General features: G+C 52.6%; 1 protein-coding gene across 4 annotated transcripts in view; it reads right to left on the reverse strand.

Annotated features, from left to right (window-relative positions):
* DGCR2 (DiGeorge syndrome critical region gene 2) overlaps window positions 1–14,122 on the reverse strand; it is a 102,127-nt gene extending 88,005 nt beyond the window's left edge. For 2 of the 4 annotated variants that reach the window (XM_020996483.2, XM_078154445.1), the window contains exon 1: window positions 14,030–14,122. In XM_020996483.2, coding sequence (XP_020852142.1) covers window positions 14,030–14,108 — 79 coding nt within the window. In that variant the 5' untranslated portion in view covers window positions 14,109–14,122. The remainder of the gene's footprint in view (window positions 1–14,029) is intronic. The other 2 variants (XM_020996481.2, XM_078154444.1) reach the window with 1 other exon arrangement.
* Between the last annotated feature and the right edge of the window lie 2,873 nt (window positions 14,123–16,995).

Consider the following 16,995-nt stretch of genomic DNA (forward strand, 5'->3'; position numbering starts at 1 on the left):
AGCCTCAGACCCATAACACTTACTAGCTGTGTGACCCTGGACAAGTCACTTAACCCCGACTGCCTAGCCCAAAAAAAAAAAAAGCTTTTCGTGGAGGGCTGGAGGGTAGAGCACTAAACACCTCCCGAAGCCTTCCTTCATGAAGGCAGAAATCAGACTTCCAGCTCACTCCGCTCTCCACCTGCCACTTGGCTTAGCTTCCACTGTTCGGAGCAAGCTGCCTCTGGGTGGTGTGTACCCCCGTCACGCCATCCCCTTTCCAGCTTCCTTTTGTGTCTCGCTGCCCCCCTTAGACGGTAAGCTCTTTGAGGGCAAGGCCCAGCTCCTCCTTATTTGTATCCCCACCCTTAGCACAGTGCCTGGCACAAAGCAGGTGCTTGATAACTGTTTATTGAGTTAAACTGAACTGAAACACAACAGACCAGAGAACTACCACTTCCCATATTCTAAACATTGAATCTCTTCACCTTCTCCTTGCTCTACCACCAACCACTTGGAATACTGCAGCACCCCAACTGGCTTCTCACTCATCCACTCACCCTGCACAGATCTGCCCGTGACGCTGCTCTGCTCAAAACTTTTCAAAAACTCCTTAGTCAAAAGGATGGGGGGAGGGGGGTGAAGCATCTCTTAAAATTCACCGAAGAGAAGCTCAAAGAGGAAGTAGTCAGTCAATGAGCATTTATTAAGCACCTACTGGGCACCAGACACTAAGTGCTAAGTGCTGGGGACACCATGCTTGTTCTCCTTCATTGTCCCAGAGGACCAGTGGCATCACGGGCCGCCAGCTTAACTTGAGTGTGAACTGGATGGATGGAGGCAGAGCAGCACAAAGCCGGGCTTCACTCTCTCTTCCTGAGTCAGCAAAGTCCAGTGGCAGGACAAAAGTCAGCACGCCTGGGGTCTGGGATCCCCTGGAAGACCTTGGCATCTTTGATGTCTGGCCGAGTTCTAAGCATTCCACAGCACCTACTTCGGCCGCCTTCACAGCTGTTGGAACAAACTGTTCTCATCCGTCCATTCTGCTGGGGGCAGTCCTCATGTGCTGGGGGCAGACATCCCCCTAACTTGCCGATGGGTTTGAGGCCCCTCGGTCACCCTCCACCTGGTTTAGCCCGTCTGCCCAAACAGTTCACTGAGGTGCGGCCGCTGTGCACACTATGGCTTCTTGGAGCCACAGATGAGAGCCGGATGGCAGGTGGACACCGACGGTGGATGAGCAGCCCTGAGAAAGGCTCAGCAGCCCTCAAGGCAGAGGTGCTAGGCCATACCCTGAGGAGCTCAGTCTAAAGAGGAAGACAACACGTAAGCAATATTGTACAAACGAGCTATAAAAGGATAAACTGAAGGTAATCCACAGAGGGAAGGCACCAGAATTAAGGGGGCTGGGAAAGGCCTCCGTAGGGATTTTCGCGGGGCCAGGACTTGAAGGAAGCAGAGACAGACATGAGGAGGAAGAGCATTCCAGGCCGGGGGGGGTGGCCAGAGAGAACGCCCTGAGCCAAGAGACGGAGGGTCTTGTTTGTGGAACAGGCTGGGGGCCAGTGTCTCCAGATCAAAGAGCACATGTTATGGAGTAAGGTGTAATCAGTCTGGAAAGGTAGGAGGGGGCCAGGTTATAAAGGGCTTTGCATGCCAAACAAAGCATTCTGTATGGTCCTAGAGGGGACAGGGAGCCACTGGAGTTTACCGAGTCAGGGGGTGACAGGGTCAGTTCTGTTTTAGAAAAATCACTTTAGTGGCTGAAAGGAGGACGGATTGAAATGGGGAAAACACTGAAGGCAGGGAGACCCACCAGCAGCTACTGCAATAGTCCAGGCCAGAGGTAATGAGGGTCTGTACCAGAGCTAGGGCAGTGTCAGAGGAGAAAAGGGAGTGTATTCGAGAGACACTGCAAAAGTAAAATTGACAGGCCTTGGCAACAGCTTGGAAATGGGGGGGTGGGGCACGGCGGGGGCAAGACAGAGTGTGAAGTCCAAGATGACTCCCACGTTGGGAGCCTGAAGGACTGGGAGGAGGGCGGCGCCCTCTACAGTGACAGGGCAGGCGGGGGGGAGGGGGCAGCTTCAAAGGGAAAGATCAGGTTGTGTTTGGGACATACCAGAGAGAATAGTTCTGGTGGCATGATAAGGTCGGAAGCCAGACTGATTGTAAGGGGTTAAGAAGAAAGTGATAGGTGGGCAGCTAGGTGGTGCAGTGGGTGGAGTTCTGGCCTTGAAGTCAGGAGGACATGAGTTTAAATCCAGTCTCAGACACATCACACTTACTAGCTGTGTGACCCTGGGCAAGTCACTTAACCCCAACTGCCTCACCAAAAAAAAGCAAAAAAAAAAAAAAGAAGAGAGCAATAAGTGGAAGCATCTCCTATAGATGCCGTTTTGAGTTTAGCCACAAAGGGGAGGAGAAATACAGGATGACAGTGGGATGGAAGGATCCAGTGATGGGTTTCTGAGGGTGGGGAAGACATAGACATGTCTGGAGGTAGCAGGGAAGCAGCCGGCAGACGGGGAGAGAGGAAAGATAAATGAGAAGGTAGGAGGACAAAGGGGGCAACGTGCCAGAGAAGACAGGATCGAATGGGATCAACGGCGCGCAGGGAAGGGTTTCTTTGGCAAGGAAAAGGGCTGCCTCTTCATGAGACAAGAGCGAAGGAGGAGAGCGGCAGAAGGCATCCGAGGGACATGAGATGTAAAGCTGGGAAGAAAAGAGAGCTCTGAGTGAACGGCCTCAATTTTTTCCAGTACAATATGAGGGTCTCCAGATTCTCACCTGAGAGGGTGAAGGGAGGGGGAGCCCCGGCAGGTTTGAGGACTGATGAAAAGGGTTGGGAGAGTGGGATGGTGAGGTGATAAGGGAGGCGTAGGATTGCCGAGTAGCAGTAAGGGCCCAGCTGAGGCTGTGTAACAACATAACTCTGTAGTGGACTCTGTCAGAACGGCTGCCAACTCAGCAGACACGTACAGGAGCAAAGGTAAGGGGTGGTGAGAGTAATAATCCAAGGCTGAGGTGTGGCAGAGCCCAAAAGTCAACAGCTAAGGGGAGCCAGGAACTCAAGAGAAAAGGACAAGGCAGAATTGAACTGGTTCACCAAGAGGCCAAAATGGGGAAAAAGAGGCCAGTGGCCAGGGCAGGGCTGACGGTCTTGGAGATAACTGAGGGGTTGATGGTGGGGTTAAAGAGCAGGCAAAGACAACCAAGGAGGCGGTCTTGAAAGTCACATGAAGAATTTATTATGCCCCTTCTTCCAAAAGGAATCAGCTTGAAATGGAGATTCAGTTTCACAGAAAATCTTTTTTCTAAGCTGCTGTGTGTATAGAAATGTTCTCTTTGGGGCATTTTAGGTTCAGGATAAAAACAATCATTTGCTACCTCCTTAGCTGACCCCAACCAGGCCCCTGCCTCCATTTCCAGTCCTGTCTCACACTCCTCTCTTCCCAGGGCCCTACACTCTGGCCAGTCTGGACTACCTGCCATTCCTTGGGCGTATCACCAACAGAATGCCCCGTGCCTTTCCTTATGCAAATTCAAGAGACCCAAAAGTGTCCCAGCAAGAGACAACAAGGGAGTCCCTAACAGGTTTGGAGCTGAGGAGGGCCAACCAGGTCCAGCTGGATAAGGAAGCTCCACCTGACAGCGCTGCCTGCACGGGGATCAGGGGAGAAGGGCTGATTTCTGAGGAGGCCCTCCCGCCTCACCACTGCCCTTTCAAATGCTCCAATGCCACCTTCTCCAGGAAGCCTTCACTGATTCCCCCCAATGGACAGTGGTCATTCTTTCCTCTGACCACAAATAACCCTTGTTCCTTTCTGTACTTCAGCTGAGTGTGTCAGACTGGCCCCCTCATCCCAGAACAGAACCCACAGGCCAGATGGGCGGAGCTGAGCAGAGAGCAGTAAGACAAGGACATGCCTGGGATTTCACTTAGGGATGTGCCTTTATTAACCCAATGTGTTTATATATGAAAGATGGACCCTCTGTTAAAAAGTGCACATTTGCCTCAAAACAACAGAGCAGAACAGAGACAAGTATCTGGGTGCATTCCCACAAGTCAGTGTTTGCTGCACTCTGGCTCAGAAGTGACAGGAATGGATAGGTGGGCCAGGCTTTTCTCCCACCTGGATCACAGGTGGTTTTTGCCTGAGCTCCTTCTGACGTAGAAGTAAAGAAATTTCCATCCTGCCAGAGAGGGGCAAAGAGGAGAGAAAAGCTCTCTCCCTGGAGCACAAGACAAGTATCCACTTCGACATGTGAGATCAGGAGCGCACATTTGTGGAATAAATAGACTACATCACACAAGAGTGTTTTTATTAGCATGGAAAATGAAAACACAGTGAGAAGACTAACATCTTAAGAGTTACTGAGTTCTCCAAGGGGGCACCCTGGCTTTACAACCACAGGGAAGGACTGAGAATTAGCTGGTCATCTCTACTGCCCCCAACAAGACCTGGATGCCCGCTGCCTCTGACCAATTCAAAATGATCGCCATAGAGAGGGGCAATGGTGAGCTCAGCATAGGGTGAATGTGAGCAGGCGGCACCTCCAAAGGGTGTGAGGAAAGGATGCAAGGCATCAGAGAATTTTATGACTGTACAGAAGACAGACCGGTCACCCGGCAAGAGCCAGAGACGGTGGACAGCCAGAGCCTCCTTCCATCAACAACCTGAGGAGAAAGCAAGGCAGGCCTCCAGCATGTCGGCTGTATTCCTTGTGACGAATTTTCGGGAGAACTGAACAAGAGTGACATGGGACAGGCAAGTCTGGACGAGCTGTGACCTAAATCAGGGAGGGAACTCCCAGATCAATGAGATCACTGACGCATCTGAGCATGATCTCATGCCTAGCACCGGCCTTAGAAGCAGGAGGGCCACGTTCCAGCTCTCCTTCCAACACGCCCTCTCCCTGGGACCAGGACAAATTACTTCACTTGTAGGAAACCCTGCTTCCTCATCTCCCAAGATGAGGGCAATTCGTGCATGACCTGCTCACAGGGTTGTTAGAAGGAAAGTATTTTGTAAACCACAAAGAAATACAAGTTATTTGTGAAGGGCCACGAGCAACAAAAACTCCCCAAGGCAGGAGCCCCATTTAACACTGGGACACTCACAGCAGTTTTGTCTCCTTTGCTTGAGCAAAGCTCCATAAAACCAAGGATTGGCCCAGTAGGTCGTTTTTTGTTTTCTTTTTAATTCTCACTGTGGATTTGAGGAGAGGGGGCAGGACAAGCCTCTCCTCGGACATCTCCTCATTTCCCACCCAGCTACATTCATTTTGGACCTCTGTGGTTTCTCTACCACGTCCCCAGTAACTGAGGCAGCAGCAGGGAAGCGAACCTGTTCAAGGTCACACTGACAGCAAGCAGAGGAACAGGGACTGGCACCCACTTTCCCTTGACCCCTTCTGTCCCCCGCCATCCACCGAGGCAGCTGCTGGACAGCAGCACACCGCACCCAGAAAGGCCCAAGAAGCCAAATCCTCCCTCCCACGTGAGTATTCCCTGGGAGGCACACCTGGTAACGGCCGCTCACACCTCTGGTTGGGATTCAAACCCAGGACCCTCCTGCCTCCGTGGCCAGCATGCCTCCACTATGCCCCACTGCCCATCATGTCCATGCCACCAGACCAGGCCCAATGAACTCTTCTCATGGCATGTCTACTTCAAGCACCACGCTGGAACTCGGGATCCACAGGCAGAAATGGGAGAGGCCCTGTCCTCAAGGGGCTCCCAGCCCCTCGGGAGAAAGGATGAAGACAATCAGCCTGGGCCTCGATCCTCATTGGGGCCCCAGGGAGATACAGAGGCCAGTCCTCACTCTAGAACACGCCACAACAAAGGCTGGATCTAAGCTGTCCTCTCGCCGTCCCGCTCCCCCTTCCCTGCCATCCCGCCCCGCTCCCGACTTGGCTTTCGCCCGTGGCTGCTCCACCATCTCCCGCTCCTCCTTCTGGGGCCCTGCTGCTCCAGTCTCCTCCTCTGGGCCTCAAGCTTCCTGCTGGGCCCTTGCCCAAGGCTCCCAGGAGATTTCAGTACCTGCTTCAGTGCTCAGACCCTCCCCTCGGGCCCTTCCCTTCCACCTCAGCTGACCCTCCCAGTGACACTGCCACCCCCTCGGACTTCACTCCACCACCAAGCTCACAAACGCCTGGGGTGTAAGTCAGCCCTACCGAGCCTGGCGTTCATCCTCGAGGAGGCTTCCCATCCCATCGGCCCCCTCCCTCTGGGATTCGTTCATTTCCCTGCCAGGCTGGGACACCCATGTACCAGGCTGCAGGCAAGCCTCCCTCCTCCCTTCCTCCACCCCATCTAATCTCACCCACACACAGCTTTTTCCAAAAGCCCAAAAGAGCCCACGTACCAAGATCCAGGATGAGACACTTGGATGCCATCAACAAGGTCAGAAGATGGCATGCTCCCCACTCCACCCCCGACTCGTTCCTGTCCACTGAGGTCTTCTGCCTTTACTAGAATAAATGTTAACCTGGATTCTGACAAAATAAATGCCTACATAGCACTTTCCAACACCAACACGGTACTCTGTGTGCCTCCAAGTGTCACTGGCATGTGTATAATTACTGCCATTTCCCGACAATAGAAAGGTGCCTTAGCGCCTCCATCCCTTCTTTGTGGGGGAGGGAAAGGACAACTGGTGTGGACCCCTGCTGACCCCACCCCTGGGGGCTGGAGGACAACAGAACCTGCAGACCTAGGCCACTCAGCTGGGGGCTGGCTGCTGCTACCTGCCCACCTTCCCAGCTCTGATCCCTGCCAGGCCACTCAAATCACCCCAAAGCCCCACCCACAGGGGGCTGAGCTTGATGCTTCAGTGAAGCCTGAGAGGGGTAAGCCAAGAGCGACCTAATGCTCTGCTCGGGAAACACTGGAGGAACTTGGCTGAGCAGATCTTCTTTCTTTTGAAATTGTCCCCTTCTCTCCTTAGAAGCACCTAAATTCGTGCCGCTGCCCTTCCTCTCTGCCCAGGGGGCATGGCCCTGGAAGGGTCTCAATCACCCTGGGAGGGAGAGGGCCTGGGGGCAGAATCACCATCCTCAAGGCAACACAGTGCTGCTGGAGCTAGGGCTCAGGCCAGAGCCGGCTGACTCTCCCGACTCCAAGGCCAGCGGTGGGGGGATGGCAGGCACCCCATGACCCAGGGGATGCAAAGCAATCACTTAACCTCTCTGGGTCTCAGTTTCTGCAGCTTTAAAATCATGAGCTCAGACTAACATTGACAGAGTTAGCCCTTCTCAGCAATGCAAATATCTAAGACATCTCCAAAGGCCTCATGATGGACACTGCTATTCACATCCAAAGAAAGAACTATGGAGTCTGAATGCAGATCGAAGCAGACTATTTGCTCCTTTTTTTCTTCTGTTTTGTTTTGTTTTCTCTTTCTTGTGGTTCCTCCTGTTGGTTCTAATTCTTCCTTACTACATGACTAATATGAAAATATGTTTAATAGGAATGTATACGCATAGCCTATATCAGATTGCATGCCATCTGAGGGGGAGAAAAATTTAAAACTCAAAAGCTTATGGAAGCGATTGTTGATAAATCAAAATAAATTAATAAATAAATAAAGTTAAATCATGAGCTCAGTCCAAGGTCCCTTCCAGCTCTCAGATGACTACACGAAACATGGAAAAGAAACTGACACTCTCCAGATGGGGCTAAAAGGATCTAATCTAATGAACTGTTTTAAAAGACCGAAAGGCACATATAGAAAAATGAAGCTTCTTCCTCCTCTGGGCAACCAGCCCCATTTAAAGAGAAACCTGTCTTGGACAAAGGTGCGTGAAAGCTGACGACAATGCAAGCGTAAGCCCCCTGAGCCTCCATGGCAAGGGGCCAGAGAGAGAAAGCCTGAAGAGCCAGGCTGAATGGCCCCATCACCCAAACGGGAGCAGGCCTGGGGGAAAAGGTCACATTGTGCTGTCTGCCCCTGATAACTCATCTAGCATCAAAGGCAATATCACTGAGAAAGAGAGAAGATCGCTTTGGTCACTATAGACACAACCAAGTCTAATCCTAAACAACAGCTAACATCTTAAGGTTTGCCAACCAACTCACAGACGTTCCCTTGGATCTTAACACCCCAGTGAGTGAAATGAGATCGTAAATTGTGAAGCCCTTAGCACCAGAGACCTGGCACGCCATAAGCATCATAGAAATGTCAGCCATTACTAGTGATTCGTCTTTTACAGATGCGGCCACTGAGGGCGAGGGGAGGGACGGCTTGCCCTGGAGATAACCAATGAACGGCCAGAGCAGGATTCCCATGCCGGCCTGGGCCCCTCTGAAAAGGCACTGGCTCTTTTATCAACTACACTGTGGCTTACAATCATCCTCAAAGTAATTTTGATCTTAGAACAGAAATTCCAGAGGAAAGAAAAACTTCTCCAATCACTCTCCAAAGCCTACCCACCCTTCAAGACCTAGTTCACGTACGATCACCTCTGAGTCTTCCTTAAGCTAACAAGAAACCCAACCCACCATGACTCTACCATTCAATTCAATTCATATACTTTTTATGCCCTGACTATGTCTGAGGTACTGGGTTTGGCACAAGGGATACAAATACAGAAATGATGAGTGTGAAATATTGTGACTACCATCAGACTCAGGGAATGGGGGGGGGGGAGACACACTGGTTAGCCCTGCTGCCTTGCTTTTTCTTCTAGGTTATCCAGATAATGAGCTAGCCAGAGAGAGGAGAGGAAGGAGGGGAAGAAATAGATCAGAAAATCAAAGCGGTATAAAAACAAAAATATATCAATAATTTTATTAATAATCAATAAGCTGAAAAGTAATCCAGTCCATGCTCTAAGGAACTTATATTCTAGTGACAGCAGGCATTGCCAGTGTCTGAGGTTGGGGTGACAGCCTGGCTAGCTGTCAGGTCTGATTGGAGGCTGCTGGAAAGGCAGCATGGAACCAGACTGTGGCAGCTCCCACCTCACCCATCGGCTCGGCAAAGACTCAAATGGTGCAAATGTGAGTGGCATGCTGAGGAAGTATCTGGAGGGGAGGGGAAGCCAGTTTGAAGTTACACTAGAAAAGTCTCTAAACTGTACCAACAAGGCAGAAGGCTCCAAGGAAGTCAAAGTCAAAGGGAATTGCCTCAAATACACAAAATGAGATACAGCAACCTTCTCCGAGTAACTAGAAAGAAAGCGATGCCGTTGACTTGGCTGGCTGGCTCCTGCCCTTTATAGTCGAAGAGACCAAAATGGCATGGTTCTGTTAGGGTCTTGACCCTGGCCCACTGACCAGACACAGGGCTGGAGGAAACGGCAGCCTCGAGGCCATATGTGGCCTTCTAGGTCCTTGGGTGTGGCCTTCCAACTGAGTTCAAGTTTTACAGAACAAATCCTTTTATTAAAGGGATTTGTTCTGTGAAGTTTGGATTCAGTCAAAGCGCCACACTTGAGGATCTAGAGGGCCACAGGTTCCCTACCCCTGGACTAGAGGATGACCAGACAAACTGTGGTTCAGGAATAAGATTACCGCGCTGTTAGAAATAAGAAAAGGGAAGAATCTAGGGAAATATGAGGAGGAGAGAGGAAATGGAAAAAACAAAACAAGGGGTGGAGCCAAGATGGCAGCATGAAAGCAGTGACCTGCTTGAGCTCTCCCCTAGACCCCTCCAGATACCTGTAAAAAAATGGCTCTAAACAAATTCTAAAGCAGCAAAACCCACAAAAAGACAGAGTGAAGCAAATTTCCAGCCCAAGACAGCCTGGATGGTTGATCGGAAAGGCATACAGCACCAGGTGGGGAGAGGAGCCCAGTTTGGCTTGGGCACACAGGCCGCAGCAAACCTGGAGCAGGCCTCAGAGTCGAATGAATCGCGGGCAGCTGTGGCGGTTTCCAGACTTCTCAATCCTTGAATGCCAAAGACAACTTAGAAGGTCAGTGGGAAAAGTCTGGTTTTTTGGTGAGAGAAGAGCTAGGTCAAAGCCAGTTCCAGAGCACAGAGCCTGGGTGCCAGGGTGTGGCTGCGTCCTGAGCTTCAGGCCCACAGACTGAGAGGGAATCAAGTGGCTGATCAGGGGGGAACTGCAGGGATCTCTTTGCCAGTGCCGAGGCAGGAATCTCTTGCTTTGCCCGTGCTTGGATCTGGGTCACAGTTCTGGGTGGCGGTCCTGGGGTGAGGAGGAGTACTGGCATGGTGGAGCTTGTAGTAGCGGTGCAGAGGAAACCCTCCTCACAATTCCAAGAGAGAAAAGACTGCTTGTGGCTGGTCACTCAAAGACCAGAGCACAGGCCAGGAAAAGAGTAAACACCTCGCCCCTTATCACACCACCTTGGAAGAACTGAAAATCTACAGGTCCCTAGAAGTATCTCTGAAAACAGCTGTACAAATCCCCGAAACTTGGGACAGTACATTCTCCACACTGGAAGCAGACTTTTCCCTTAACAAAGAGTTTAAAACTCAAGTAGTTGGCTGGGATCATGAGCAAACCTCGCAAAAAGAGTCAGACTATATTATCTTACTTTGGTGAAAAAGAAGATCAAAATATACAACCAGAAGAAGACAACAAAGTCAAAGCTGCTACATTCAAAGCCTCCAAGTAAAATATGAATCCCATTCCAGGCCTTGGAAGAGCTCAAAAGGGATTCTGAGAAAAAAGTAAGAGAAGTAGAGGAAAAACTGGGAAGAGAAATGAAAATGATGCAAGAAAATCACAAAAAACAAGTCAACAGCTTGTAAAGGAGACCCAAAAAAATACTGAAGAAAATAACCCCTTAAAAAATAGCCCAAACCAAATGGCCAAAGAGGTCCAAAAAGCCAATGAGGAGAAGAATGCTTTAAAAAGCAAAATTGGCCAAATGGGAGAGGAAATGCAGGGCAATGACTTTCCTTGGAAGTCCCAGTGGCAGCACTGCCAGATTTGGAACAGAGGAGAAGCGTGCCTCGCTCGGGCCATACGGAAGCGGCACAAAGGACAGATGGCAGCAGGGGGGGGGCCTGGTGGCAGACCACTGCTCAGGCCACACAGGTAATAACAAAGGCCTTTACTAGGCTCAGCTGAGCTTTCTGGGCTCCAGCTCTGCATCTCCTGACTGAGACAGCTTGAGCTAAAGGCCTCTGAAGAGCCCCTAGACTTGAAAGTTCATGACCTGCCACCAGGTCATGAAAATACAAATTCCCTCATCCTTGTTGTTGTAACACCATCATCTTCTAGCAAGATGTGTAAATAACAGATATCATTTGCCAACTATACAGTAACTGCCAGATTTAGACACAACCTTTTTCTTGAATTTTCAAGTTTGAGTCTTCTGGGGGCAAGGCAAAAACCCTGTGGATTTATACAGATGAATGACCCCAAAGACGAAGGTTCTCACAGCTCATCCTTCCCAAAACCCAAAAGCCCCCTCCGGGGGTGAACCATATGCACTAAGGAGATGTGGTGAAATCTGGCCCATGACTAACATCAGAAATGGAGAATCAACACCTGACAGAGGCAGAAGGATGGCTACCGTCATGCAGTCAGCCTGCCTACTGCCAGATACCACCCAGGACCTCACCTTGGGAGGCAGGTGCCTAATCCTGGGTGCCCAGAGCAGAAGTGAGTGAGGAAAGCAACTTCTCAAACACACACTAATATCAATGCTCATTCACAAATGTCATTTACAAAAATGCAAAGAGGGTCCCCTCCAGACACCAAGCTAACATCACAGTCGGTCCAGTGTCTCTTTAGATCGAGCTACTCAGAGAGGCACAGCAGGGATACAAGCCAGTCCCTGCCCTCCAAGAGCTTCCAGTCAACTGCAAGTGAAAGGACAAACGCCCAGCTGCCTCTAATCCAAGGCAAAACAGTCCACGAAGAGCCCGAAGAGAGGCACAAAGTGTTAGCGGGCATTCAGCAGGGCTTAATAAATGCACACTGATGGATTACATCACATTTTCCCAAAGAACAAGGGACGACTCTCCCTTCTGGATTGTATCAATAGCCACATAATCAACAGTCTGCTGACTATGGGTCAATTTCCTTGGGTCGTGTGGCCCCCTGACACCTGCCAATCTCATGAAGTAATCCGCAAACCCAAAGACACCCGACTGCTCATCTGTGGAGCCTAGCACATCTCTGAACCCCCACTCCTACCCTCCCAGGTCTTCCTCCACAACAGACGCTTCCTAATTCAATTCCAACACCTCTTTTTTTCCCCTTCTCTAAACCTAGTTCCTTGGAAGACCCTGTGCTCCCTGGCCTCCCACTCCTGGTCTCCAGGCTCTGGCCCCTCATCCCCAGACCCCAGCCCCTGGTCCCCAATCTCCAGTCCTCCACTCCAGGCCCCTGGCCCGGGGTCTCCAGTCCTTGTCCACCCCTCTCTCAGCTGAAAGGATCCCCTGGAGGAGTTGGGGGCTGGAAGGGCCCTCCCTCACTTTAGTCACCACCTTGTCCTCCACTGCTCACAGCCCCCCATCCTCTTCTTAGGCCCTTGCCCTACTCATCTGTGTACCCCGTGGCACGGAGGTGGTCAAGCCTCCTCCTCATGCCAACACAGGGCATGCTCCTGAAGGTGGGCCTGGCGAGGACCCACACTTCTATCCCCCATCCAAGTGCAGAGCCTCACTTTGGAGGGGCTCACTCCAAGGCTGGCTCAAAAGAGATGAACACTTTGGCCACAGCCACTCCTCAAAAGCCTCTAGTGAGTCAGAGGAGGGTGAACTGCTCCCAAAGACAGAATCACAAACCCTAGGGACAGAAGGAAGGCCTTGGTGGGTGGTCCCCCAGGCACAGCCAGAGGAGTCTGCACACAGTGGAAACTTTGTGGAGTGGGGGCAGGGGACAGGCACAAGGAACTCAGCTTAACTGGAGAGAAGAGTTCAAGCGTCCCAATGGGAAGCCCTGGCACACCCACAACAGGGCTCCCTCCTAACCACTGGGGCAAGGATTTGGACTCCAGTCACAAGCCCCTGCGGAGGGCCCAGGAACAGAGAACATTCACAGTAAGCAGAGGCAGCCCCTTCTCTTGCTGGACAGCTCTCACTGACATTTGGCCCTCCAGTGAAATCTCCTCTGCCCATACACGCGGAGGCCAGTCAGTGAGTCAGTCAGTAAGCATTCCCAAAACAGCCCCTCACATGCCAGGCAGTGCACTAAGAGAACCCTCAAAAAGCTGCTTCAGTCAGCGGGCAAGCTGTGGGTAGAAGGGGCTGGGGAGAACCCACCGACGTGGGCTATCACTGAGGGGCTTCTGCTGTGCATCTGAGAGGAGGAAACCAAAGGGTGAAGCGGGAAGTATCTCTGGCAACCAAAAGCAGAAATGGTGAAATGGCCAACAGGCTCTGGAGAGGGACGCTTAGCAGCCACGAAACTGGCACCCTCACAGCACTGTCCAACTTCAGGACAGGGAAAGAACCCATGAGGGCAGGAAGTCCAGTCATCCCACACTGATTAAGTGCCTCCCGTCCTGGGGCGGGGTGAAGAAAAGGGAAATAAAATATGCTAGGGGCAGGGGCAGCCAGGAGGCTCCTGGGGGAGGGGGCAGGGGCAGCCAGAGGGCTCCTGGGGGAGGGGGCAGGGGCAGCCAGGGGGCTCCTGGGGGAGGGGGCAGGGGCAGCCAGAGACTGGGCTTCACCTGTCTTTGTATGCCCACTGTTTGGCACAGTGCCTGACACACAGCAGGCACTTAATGTTTACTGACTCTGCAAAGGACCAGGAAAAACAAATTCGCACCCCGTGGGAACCTACTTCTACTTGCCTCGTGGTCCCTGGGTTTACTTTGGGTCACACTCTGTAGGCCCGGGGGGGGGGGGCCCACGGGACACGACACCACACAGCTCCAGACCCAGGCCGAGGCCCCGCCCCTCCCAGGCTCAGGCTCCCTTCCTTTATATTTCGGCCCCGCCCATTACGGGTCAGGCCCCGCCCATTATGGGTCAGGTCCCTTTCCTATAGGGCTCAGGCCCCGCCCCCTGAGGGTCAGGTTCCCTTACTTCAGGCTCAGGGCCCGCCCCTCGGCCCCAGGCCCCTGGCCCTGGCTGGGGCCCCTGGGGCCCTCGGTCTCGTCCTCAGGCCTCACCTGGGCGCAGCGGCTCGGTGCCAGTGAGCACCAGCAGGAAGAGGAGCACGAAGGCGCCGCTGTCCGCCTGGGGCACCATTTATCCTCCGTTCATCCTCCGCGGGCGGCGCGGGCCCACGCCGGACCCCGGAGCGCTCCGCTCTGCACAGGCTGTGCCCGGCTCTGAGGGTGGGAGACGGGACGGCGGAGGGGGTGGGGGATGGCGGCTCCCGCTCTCGCGCCTCCCGAGGCCCGGGTCCTCACTCCCTCGCTTGCAGGCCGCACGCCTGAGATCAGGCTCGAGCTCAGGCTAAGGCTCGGGCGCCGCACAAGATGGCGGCCATCCCGCTCCTCTCACAACAAGCCGCCTCCCGGCCACGCCTCCGCCGCGGACCAATCAGCACGCACAGCGGCGGTCGGGGGCGGGGCCCCAGGTGCTCATCTGCATACGGGGGTAGGGCATTTTGGCCAGGCTGGGGAGATCAAGGAGCGCTCGGCCGGCCGCGGGCACTGTGGCCGGCCTGCGAGGCAGGGCAGCGGCCGCCGAGGCGCAGCGGCGCTCGACTCCCGGGCGAGAGTCGCGATGCCCCCCCGAGGGTGGCCGCGAAGGAAGAAAAGCAAGAGCAGAAGCGGGAGGCTCCCCCCTTCCCTTCAGAGTGGTACGATCCTGCCTGGAACGGCGACGGATGGGGCGGGGGAGCAGAGCCTGGGGTGGGCGGGGCGAAGCAGGCAGGCGGGGCCTTGGGAGTAGTGATTGAAGCTGTCATCCTATACAGACGGATGTTCCAGGAGTGAGGTTCTCCCCCCACCCCCCGCAGCGCCCCAAGCCCTAGGCCAGCCCAGCCCACCACCTCCTCTGGGAGGCGTAGGAGAGGCCCCGGGCCAGGAGACTGATCTGGGGAGCCTCGGCTACATCACATCACATCCCCACAAGGTGCCTCCTTTTCCTCATCTGTAAAATGGAGGCAATATCATCAGACCTTAGGAGCCTCGGGGGACACCCCCTCATTTCCCTGAGAAACTAAGGGAAGCCTAGAGAAGCCAAGGGATCTGTTTGCCCGAGGCCACCCAACCATTAAGCCTTCGTGCAAGATCTGAGCCCAGGATGTCCCACCAAAGGCCAGCTTTCTATCTGGATTGGATGAACGAATGAATAATATATGCATGCATGCATGCATGCATGGATGGACAGAAGGATAGATGGACAAATGGACAAAAGGATGGATGGAAAGATGGGCGGAAGGATGGGTGGACGGATGGGTGGATGAATGGGTGGATGGATGGATGAATGGGTGGATGAATGGATGGATGGGTGGATAGATGGATAGATGAATAGGTGGATGGACGGATGGATGACTGGACAGATGGACAGAAGAATAGATGGATGGATGGATGGATAGAGGGATGGACAGAAGGATAGATGGACGGATGGATGGATGGATGAATGGGTGGATGAATGGATGGATGGGTGGATAGATGGATAGATGAACAGGTGGATGGACGGATGGATGACTGGACAGATGGACAGAAGGATAGATGGACGGATGGATGGATAGAGGGATGGACAGAAGGATAGATGGACGGATGGATGGATGGATGGGTGGATGTATGTATGTATGTATGGATGGATGGATGGATGGATGAACAGGTGGATGGATGGATGAATGGATGAGTGGATGGATGGATGGATGGATGGATGGACGGAAGGATAGATGGACAGGAGGATAGATGGGCAGATGGATAGACGGGTAGATGAATGGATGGATAGGATAGATGGACAGATGGGCGGAAGGATGGATGGACAGATGGGTGGATGAATGGATGGGTGGATGTATAATGGATGGATGGATGGGTGAACAGGTGGGTGAATGGATAGATGAACAGGTGGATGGACGGATGGATGGATGACTGGACAGATGGACAGAAGGATAGATGGACGGATGGAGGGATGGACAGAAGGATAGATGGACAGATGGACAGAAGGACAGATGGGTGGATGGATGGGTGGATGAATGGATGGATGGATGGATGGACGGATGGGTGGATGGATGGGTGGATGGATGGATGGATGGGTGGATGAATGGATGGATGGATGAACAGATGGGTGGATGGATGGATGGGTGGATGGATGGATGATGGATGGATGGATGGACAGGTCAATAAATGTAAAAGCATTTTTCAGCAAGTACTACGTGCCAAGCTCTGTGCTTTCATCATACTTTCTATGGCATATAGTTTTATAGGCATATAGTCGTGAAAGTACCACCAGAACCTTCTCAGGCACCTCGCTGCCCCTGGAAGTGACACTGGACTCTTGGAGGCTTTGTGCAGGGTCCTGCCAGTCCTACTGAAGTCACAATCTCAGGGCATCAATAGTGCAAACCCTATAGGTTCAAGAATCTGACATGCAGCCTACACAAATGGTCATCCAACCTTTCAATCAACCTGTAGCTCAATCAGAAAGCTCTTCAGTCAACCAACAAGCGTTTATTAAATCATCTACTAGGTGCTTAGTACATTCAGTATGTGCTAATCCACAAACAAGTATCTCTCTGGCCACCCCATGCCTGGAACGCTCCCCCTCCTCCGCTCTGACCACTGACCTCCCCAGCTTCCTTTAAGTCCCGGCTAAAACCCCACCTCCTACAGGAAGACGTCCTCAACCACGCTTCATCCCAGTCCCTTCTCTGTTCATTATTTCCTGTTTCTCCTGTCCATATAAATTATGCTCACATGGACTATTTGTGCCCAACTTCTGAGCTCATAGAGGTCTGATCAGCCAGTCAGACACACTGTACCCTGACCCCAGCATAATGATGTCATTTTGGTCCTCTCCAAGAATAAAGGCCAACCACCAACCATTTCTCCTGTCCGTAGCTTGCTTTGTATGTATTTGTTTCCATGTTGTCTCCCCCATTAGACTGTAAGCTCCGTGAGCACAGGAACCGTTTTTTGCTTCTCTTTGTATCCCCAGTGCTTAGTACGAG

This window comes from Phascolarctos cinereus, unplaced genomic scaffold, assembly GCF_003287225.1.
Source record: "Phascolarctos cinereus isolate Bilbo 61053 unplaced genomic scaffold, phaCin_HiC Scaffold_4;HRSCAF=312, whole genome shotgun sequence".
In the NCBI taxonomy this organism is placed as follows: domain Eukaryota; kingdom Metazoa; phylum Chordata; class Mammalia; order Diprotodontia; family Phascolarctidae; genus Phascolarctos; species Phascolarctos cinereus.